Source organism: Oncorhynchus kisutch, unplaced genomic scaffold (genome assembly GCF_002021735.2).
Source record: "Oncorhynchus kisutch isolate 150728-3 unplaced genomic scaffold, Okis_V2 scaffold3646, whole genome shotgun sequence".
Classification (NCBI taxonomy): Eukaryota; Metazoa; Chordata; class Actinopteri; order Salmoniformes; family Salmonidae; genus Oncorhynchus; species Oncorhynchus kisutch.
The window spans coordinates 247,029-256,380 of NW_022265591.1; the positions used below are offsets into that span (position 1 = coordinate 247,029).

Consider the following 9,352-nt stretch of genomic DNA (forward strand, 5'->3'; position numbering starts at 1 on the left):
GTAGTAATACTATATCTACTAGTCTAGTAATGACTAATCAGGTAGTAATACTATATCTACTAGTCTTGTAATCAGGTAGTAATACTATATCTACTAGTCTAGTAATCAGGTAGTGATACTATATCTACTAGTCTAGTAATCAGGTAGTAATACTATATCTACTAGTCTAGTAATCAGGTAGTAATACTATATCTACTAGTCTAGTAATCAGGTAGTGATACTATATCTACTAGTCTAGTAATCAGGTAGTAATACTATATCTACTAGTCTAGTAATCAGGTAGTGATACTATATCTATTAGTCTAGTAATCAGGTAGTAATACTATATCTACTAGTCTAGTAATCAGGTAGTGATACTATATCTATTAGTCTAGTAATCAGGTAGTAATACTATATCTACTAGTCTAGTAATCAGGTAGTGATACTATATCTATTAGTCTAGTAATCAGGTAGTAATACTATATCTACTAGTCTAGTAATCAGGTAGTGATACTATATCTATTAGTCTAGTAATCAGGTAGTAATACTATATCTACTAGTCTAGTAATCAGGTAGTGATACTATATCTATTAGTCTAGTAATCAGGTAGTAATGCTATATCTGCTGCTCAGGTTTTCTTTGGAGCTGAGAGTAGTAAATGTGATTTGTCTAGACAGGTAGACAGACAGAGAGACACATTTAGTTGTTCCAACTGTCCTTTACCAGAGAGTGAATAGAACAGAGAGGAGATTAAACACACACACACACACACACACACACACAGACACACGCTTACACACACGCGCACACACACACACACACACACACACACACACACACACACACACACACACACAGACAGACACACACACATACACGCTTACACACACACACTTACTCTCACACACACACACACACACACACACACACACACACACACACACACACACACACACACACACACACACACACACACATGGATTATCCAACCACTACTGCTCTGTTCCATAATCTGTAGGTTTAAATCTCTGAGTACAGGTGACATTTCTAGGAGCAGAATGAAGCTTGGTTGATCAGTATCATGTACCTGGGGGATTTGGAGACCAGCACTACATCCCACATGGTAACCCCATTACCTACATAGTAATGCATCTAAAGTAGTGCACTATATAGGGAATAGGACTCTGGTCTAAAGTAGTGCACTATATAGGGAATAGGGCTCTGGTCTAAAGTAGTGCACTATATAGGGAATAGGGCTCTGGTCTAAAGTAGTGCACTATATAGGGAATAGGGCTCTGGTCTAAAGTAGTGCACTATATAGGGAATAGGGCTCTGGTCTAAAGTAGTGCACTATATAGGGAATAGGGCTCTGGTCTAAAGTAGTGCACTATATAGGGAATAGGGTTCCATTTGGACACGGCCCAGGGTTCCTGTTGGATCTGAGGATTATAACACAGGCTTTATGAAAAGGTCCAGACCCAGACAGCGTTTCTCTCACACTGCTTCACGATAATGCCACAGTTACCCACTGAGACATTTATCTAAAGTTTATGACAATAATAACGGTTCTTTGGGAAAAGGTGTGTAGATTTCTGGTGAAATCCAATGGTTTCTCTGTCTGGTGTTATCTGATGCGATAAGATACTAGTGTATTCTGGAGCGGGGCTAGGGGGGTGGATCAGAATCCAGTTTTCCCCTGATAGGATGACATACATGACAGACATGCCAAGCAGCCAATCACACTAAGCCATCTGTGATAATGGGGAGAATGGATTGTTGTCATTTTCAATGTCCTTTTGTGTGATATTATCCACATTATCCACTCTTAACCCGGAAGCCAGCCGCACCAATGTGTTGGAGGAAACACCTGGCGACTCCTGTGGCAGGCCGGGCGCAGGGCACGCTGACACCGTCACATGCATGTCATCATAGTAATGACACGTGTGTGTGTGTGTGTGTGTGTAAGCATGTGTGTGTGTGTGTAAGCATGTGTGTGTGTGTGTGTGTGTGTGTGTCTGTGTGTGTGTGTGTGTCTGTGTGTCTGTGTGTGTGTGTGTCTGTGTGTCTGTGTGTGTGTGTGTGTGCGCGGTGGGTTAGGCTGATTGGTGGTAGTGCTCCCTATCAATCAGAAGTTATGTAGCAGGCGCTGTTGCTACGGTGACAACAGGCCTGGCGTGGACGTTTCCCAGTTGCTCTGAATGTTCAGTGTGAGAACACTTTTAAAAGTTCCAAAGGAAACGATTCTCCACCTTTCAAAACGAGTCCTTTTTTTGGCTAGCCACAGCGGTCAACTAGCTAGCCACAGCGGTCAACTAGCTAGCCACAGCGGTCAACTAGCTAGCCACAACTGTCAACTAGCTAGCCACAGCGGTCAACTAGCTAGCCACAGCGGTCAACTAGCTAGCCACAACTGTCAACTAGCTAGCCACAGCGGTCAACTAGCTAGCCACAGCTGTCAACTAGCTAACCACAGCTGTCAACTAGCTAGCCACAGCTGTCAACTAGCTAGCCACAGCTGTCAACTAGCTAGCCACAGCTGTCAACTAGCTAGCCACAGCGGTCAACTAGCTAGCCACAGCGGTCAACTAGCTAGCCACAGCTGTCAACTAGCTAGCCACAGCTGTCAACTAGCTAGCCACAACAGTCAACTAGTTAGCTACAGCTGTCAACTAGCTAGCCACAGCAGTCAACTAGCTAGCCACAGCGGTCAACTAGCTAGCCACAGCAATCAACTAGCTAGCTAGGTAGCCGTGTAGCTTTCTAGCACGTTTACTCATTTGTTTGTAAACAATTAACAAGCTAGCTAGTTAGCTACCACATGTTCTTGTCAAACTGTCAACAGAGCAGCTAGCAAGCAACAAGAAATGCCAAATAGCAGTCTAAAAACCACTTGAGGGAAAATAAATCAGATTTGACCGTTCAGACACAAGTCGCATGGCCAGGAATCAGATTTGATCGTTCAGACACAAGTCGCATGGCCAGGAATCAGATTTGACCGTTCAGACACAAGTCGCATGGCCAGGAATCAGATTTGACCGTTCAGACACAAGTCGCATGGCCAGGAATCAGATTTGATATATCAGATGTGCTTTTAGGCTGTTCAGACTGTCGGATATACAAAACAATGTGGCGTCGAGTCACTTCAATGTGAACAAAGCTTGACCGTAACAGGGATTCCAATAGCAATCACTGTCTGTGTCCCAAATGGCAACACATTCCCTTTGTAGTGCACTACTTGGGGCGACAGGTAGCCTGGTGGTTAGAGACAGGTAGCCTAGTGGTTAGAGACAGGTAGCCTAGTGGTTAGAGACAGGTAGCCTAGTGGTTAGAGACAGGTAGCCTAGTGGTTAAAGACAGGTATCCTAGTGGTTAGAGGCAGGTAGCCTAGTGGTTAGAGGCAGGTAGCCTAGTGGTTAAAGACAGGTAGCCTAGTGGTTAGAGGCAGGTAGCCTAGAGGTTAGAGGCAGGTAGCCTAGTGGTTAGAGGCAGGTGGCCTAGTGGTTAGAGGCAGGTAGCCTAGTGGTTAGAGGCAGGTAGCCTAGTGGTTAAAGACAGGTAGCCTAGTGGTTAAAGGCAGGGTAGCCTAGTGGTTAGAGGCAGGGTAGCCTAGTGGTTAGAGGCAGGTAGCCTAGTGGTTAGAGGAAGGGTAGCCTAGTGGTTAGAGACAGGTAGCCTAGTGGTTAAAGACAGGTATCCTAGTGGTTAGAGGCAGGTAGCCTAGTGGTTAGAGGCAGGTAGCCTAGTGGTTAAAGACAGGTAGCCTAGTGGTTAGAGGCAGGTAGCCTAGAGGTTAGAGGCAGGTAGCCTAGTGGTTAGAGGCAGGTGGCCTAGTGGTTAGAGGCAGGTAGCCTAGTGGTTAGAGGCAGGTAGCCTAGTGGTTAAAGACAGGTAGCCTAGTGGTTAAAGGCAGGGTAGCCTAGTGGTTAGAGGCAGGGTAGCCTAGTGGTTAGAGGCAGGTAGCCTAGTGGTTAGAGGAAGGGTAGCCTAGTGTTTAGAGGAAGGTAGCCTAGTGGTTAGAGACAGGTAGCCTAGTGGTTAGAGACATGTAGCCTAGTGGTTAGAGACAGGTAGCCTAGTGGTTAGAGGCAGGTAGCCTAGTGGTTAGAGACAGGTAGCCTAGTGGTTAAAGACAGGTATCCTAGTGGTTAGAGGCAGGTAGCCTAGTGGTTAGAGGCAGGGTAGCCTAGTGGTTAGAGGCAGGTAGCCTAGTGGTTAGAGGCAGGGTAGCCTAGTGGTTAGAGGCAGGTGGCCTAGTGGTTAGAGGCAGGGTAGCCTAGTGGTTAGAGGCAGGGTAGCCTAGTGGTTAGAGGCAGGGTAGCCTAGTGGTTAGAGGCAGGGTAGCCTAGTGGTTAGAGGCAGGTAGCCTAGTGGTTAGAGGAAGGGTAGCCTAGTGTTTAGAGGCAGGTAGCCTAGTGGTTAGAGACAGGTAGCCTAGTGGTTAGAGACAGGTAGCCTAGTGGTTAGAGACAGGTAGCCTAGTGGTTAGAGGCAGGTAGCCTAGTGGTTAGAGACAGGTAGCCTAGTGGTTAAAGACAGGTATCCTAGTGGTTAGAGGCAGGTAGCCTAGTGGTTAGAGGCAGGTAGCCTAGTGGTTAGAGGTGGGTGGCCTAGTGGTTAGAGGCAGGTAGCCTAGTGGTTAGAGGCAGGTAGCCTAGTGGTTAGAGACAGGTAGCCTAGTGGTTAGAGGCAGGGTAGCCTAGTGGTTAGAGGCAGGTAGCCTAGTGGTTAGAGGTGGGTGGCCTAGTGGTTAGAGGTGGGTAGCCTAGTGGTTAGAGCGTTGGACTAGTAACTGTAAAGGTTGAAAGTTCAAACCCCCGAGCTGACAAGGTACAAATCTGTTGTTCTGCCCCTGAACAAGGCAGTTAACCCACTGTTCCTAGGCCCTCATTGAAAATAAGAATTTGTTCTTAACTGACTTGCCTCGTTTAAATAAGGTAAAAATGAATCACCTTTGGTCCCTGGTCCAAATGAATGCACTATAAAAGGTATAGGATGACGTGTTGTAATTCATTTAGAAATGATGATGTCCTGCCAGACAATAAAGACTGATTCATTCACCATGTACTCTAACTGTGGAATCTGTTAATAGTTAGTTATTGTTTAGTGATCCCTTCTAGAAGCCTCCATGAAAAGTCAATAGGACGACTGGGCACCTTGATTTAACCTGACGTCTGTGCCTCCTGTGTCCCAATCAAATGATATTTTATATCCTCCTGAAAACCGCTGATGGACTGAACTCATTTACCTTGATGTATTCCCCCCCCTCCCCTCACCCATGTTTTACCCTTGTTTCAATCACCTTGTTCCCCCCCTCCTTATCCCCTGTGGTGCTTCTCTCTGTTTGTGATCAGTCAAGGTGCAGAGAAGCACGCGGACCCTTCCCTGGGAGTCCTCCTCAGCCAACAACAACAGCAACTTCCTCCCCTACCAACACTATAACACCTACCATCCTGACCAGTCGCAGAGACACCAGGCCTCCAAGCACCACAAAACCTCTCCCAACAACCCCGTAAAGTTCCTGATTCTCCTCTTCCCTGGTCCTCTTCCCTGGTCCTCTTCCCTGGTCCTCTTCCCTGGTCCTCTTCCCTAGTCCTCTTCCCTGGTCCTCTTCCCTAGTCCTCTTCCCTGGTCCTCTTCCCTGGTCCTCTTCCCTGGTCCTCTTCCCTAGGACCTGGTCCTCTTCCCTGGTCCTCTTCCCTGGTCCTCTTCCCTAGTCCTCTTCCCTGGTCCTCTTCCCTGGTCCTCTTCTTTCTCTGGTCTTCTATGTCCTACTCCTCCTAGTCCTCTTCTTTCTCTGGTCTTCTATGTCCTACTCCTCCTAGTCCTCTTCTTTCTCTGGTCTTCTATGTCCTACTCCTCCTAGTCCTCTTCTTTCTCTGGTCTTCTATGTCCTACTCCTCCTAGCCCTGCTCCTTGTTCCTCTCCCTCCACCTCCTCCTCTCCCTCCTCCTCGTCCTCCTCCTCTCCCTCGTCCTTCCTCCTCCTCCTCTCCCTCCTCCTCCTCTTCCCCCTCCTCATCCTTCTCCTCCTCTCCCTCCTCCTCTCCCCCCCCTCCTCTCCCTCCTCCTCCTTTCCCTCCTCCTCCTTCTCTCCCTCCACCTCCTCCTCTCCCTCCACCTCCTCCTCTCCCTCCTCCTCCTCTCCCTCCACCTCCACCTCTCCCTCACCTCCTCCTCCTCTCCCTCCTCCTCCTTTCCCTCCTCCTCCTTCTCTCCCTCCACCTCCTTTCCCTCCTCCTCCTTCTCTCCCTCCACCTCCTCCTCTCCCTCCTCCTCCTCTCCCTCCTCCTCTCCCTCCTCCTCCTTCTCTCCCTCCACCTCCTTTCCCTCCTCCTCCTTCTCTCCCTCCACCTCCTCCTCTCCCTCCTCCTCCTCTCCCTCCTCCTCTCCCTCCACCTCCTCCTCTCCCTCCTCCTCCTCTCCCTCCTCCTCTCCCTCCACCCTCCTCCTCTCCCTCCTCCTCCTTTCCCTCCTCCTCCTTCTCTCCCTCCACCTCCTCCTCCTCTCCCTCCTCCTCTCCCTCCTCCTCCTCCTTTCCCTCCTCCTCCTTCTCTCCCACCTCCTCCTTCTCTCCCTCCACCTCCTCCTCCTCTCCCTCCTTCTCTCCCTCCTCCTCCTTTCCCTCCTCCTCCTCCTCTCCCTCCTCCTTCCTCCTCCTCCTCTCCCTTCTCCTCCTTCTCTCCCTCCTCCTTCCTCCTCCTCCTCTCCCTCCTCCTCTCCCTCCTCCTCCTCCTCTCCCTCCTCCTTCCTCCTCCTCCTCTCCCTTCTCCTTTCTCCTCCTCCTCTCCCTCCTCCTCCTCCTCTCCCTCCTCCTCCTCCTCTCCCTCCTCCTCCTCCTCCTTCTTCTGCTCCTTCATCTTTGATCCTTTCATCTATTTATTTCTGTTGAGCTCAGATTTGTTTTGGTTTGAAGTGATATTTTCTGTCTCTCATCTGGTTTCCTGGGCTGAAGGAAAATAGAGCAGAACTAAAGTCCTCTTCTGGCTCTCTCCATCTCTCTCTTTCTCTCGCTCTCTCCATCTCTCTCCAGTGTTCTCCATCTCTCTCCAGTGTTCTCCATCTCTCTCCAGTGTTCTCCATCTCTCTCTGGTATTCTCCATCTCTCTCCAGTGTTCCCCATCTCTCTCCAGTGTTCTCCATCTCTCTCCAGTGTTCTCCATCTCTCTGGTATTCTCCATCTCTCTCCAGTGTTCTCCATCTCTCTCCAGTGTTCTCCATCTCTCTGGTATTCTCCATCTCTCTCCAGTGTTCTCCATCTCTCTCCAGTGTTCTCCATCTCTCTGGTATTCTCCATCTCTCTCCAGTGTTCTCCATCTCTCTCCAGTGTTCTCCATCTCTCTCCAGTGTTCTCCCATCTCTCTCCAGTGTTCTCCATCTCTCTCCAGTGTTCTCCATCTCTCTCTTTCTCTGGCTCTCTCCAGTGTTCTCCATCTCTCTCCAGTGTTCTCCATCTCTCTCCAGTGTTCTCCATCTCTCTCTTTCTCTCGCTCTCTCCATCTCTCTCCAGTGTTCTCCATCTCTCTCTTTCTCTCGCTCTCTTCATCGCTCTCTCTGGTATTCTCCATCGCTCTCTCTGGTATTCTCCATCGCTCTCTCCGGTTCTCTCTATCTCTCTCTTTCTCTGGCTTTCTCCATCTATCTCTGGCTCTCTCCATCTTTCTCTTTCTCTCTCTCTCTCACAATCTCTCCCCCTCCACCTCTCTCTCTGGTTCTGTCCATCTCTCCATTGTCCCTGAAAGTCACTGAGCTGAGTGTTGTATGTATAACCTCATCTAGGGCATTAATGCAAGGTGCACAGTGCTGATACAGTCCTGTCAGTTCACTTGGCCAGGGAGGGATGCTGGATTGTGGAGGCACCAGAAAGGGCTCTCCACTAACCATTCAGCGATGTACTACAGCATGAACGACATTAGTCTTTATAAACCCTCAGAGGGAGAGAGAGAGAGAGAGAGAGACAGAGAGAGAGAGACAGAGAGATACAGAGAGAGAGAGACAGAGAGATACAGAGAGAGAGAGACAGAGAGAGACAGAGAGAGAGAGAGAGAGACAGAGAGAGACAGAGAGAGAGAGAGAGAGACAGAGAGAGACAGAGAGAGAGAGAGAGAGAGAGAGAGAGAGAGAGAGAGAGAGAGAGAAAGAGAGAGAGAGACACAGAGAGAGAGACAGAGAGAGACAGTGAGAGAGAGACAGAGCGAAAGAGACAGAGCAAGAGAGACAGCGAGAGAGACACAGAGAGAGAGAGACAGAGAGAGAGAGAGAGACAGAGAGATAGAGAAAGAGAGAGACAGAGACAGAGAGAGAAAGAGAGAGACAGAGAGAGAGAGAGACATAGAGAGAGACAGAGATACTTACAGTGCCTTGCGAAAGTATTCGGCCCCCTTGAACTTTGCGACCTTTTGCCACATTTCAGGCTTCAATCATAAAGATATAAAACTGTATTTTTTTGTGAAGAATCAACAACAAGTGGGACACAATCATGAAGTGGAACGACATTTATTGGATATCTCAAACTTTTTAACAAATCTAAAACTTAAAAATTGGGCGTGCTGATCAGTATTCTGGTCACGTAGCGTTGGTGGGTCTTAGTGTGTGACGACCCAGGTGTCTTAGTGTGTGACGACCCATGTGTCTTAGTGTGTGACGACCCAGGTGTCTTACTGTGTGACGACCCAGGTGTCTTAGTGTGTGACGACCCATGTGTCTTAGTGTGTGACGACCCAGGTGTCTTAGTGTGTGACGACCCAGGTGTCTTAGTGTGTGACGACCCAGGTGTCTTAGTGTGTGACGACCCAGGTGTCTTAGTGGTGTGACGACCCAGGTGTCTTAGTGTGTGACGACCCAGGTGTCTTAGTGTGTGACACCCAGTGTCTTAGTGTGTGACGACCCATGTGTCTTAGTGTGTGACGACCCAGGTGTCTTAGTGTGTGACGACCCAGGTGTCTTAGTGTGTGACGACCCGATGTGTCCTTAGTGTGTGACGACCCCATGTGTCTTAGTGTGTGACGACCCAGGTGTCTTAGTGTGTGACGACCCAGGTGTCTTAGTGTGGTTGACGACCCAGGTGTCCTTAGTGTGTGAAGAGACCCAGGTGTCTATAGTGTTGTGACGACCCAGGTGTCTAGTGTGTGACGACCCAGGTGTCTTAGTGTGTGACGCACCCAGGTGTCTTAAGTGTGTGACGACCCAGGTGTCTCGAGGGTCTCCTGAAGACAAGGCTTTGGTTCCAAAAAAAAAAATTGTTAATGAATAGCACCAGCCTCAACCACTAAATACTATGTTCTAATTGGCCCAAGTCTGCCTACACACACCAGGTAGATTACAGTAGATTAGATCTCTGTCTTGTCCTGTCCTGTCCTCTCTCTCTCTCTCTCTCT

The 9,352-nt window shown here is 48.8% G+C and overlaps 1 protein-coding gene across 1 annotated transcript in view; it reads left to right on the plus strand.

Annotated features, from left to right (window-relative positions):
• LOC109881755 (glutamate receptor-interacting protein 1-like) overlaps window positions 1–9,352 on the plus strand; it is a 142,619-nt gene that overhangs the window by 49,146 nt on the left and 84,121 nt on the right. Inside the window, 1 exon segment of the mRNA XM_031820760.1 lies at window positions 5,331–5,516. Within this exon segment, the coding sequence (XP_031676620.1) occupies window positions 5,331–5,516 (186 nt within the window).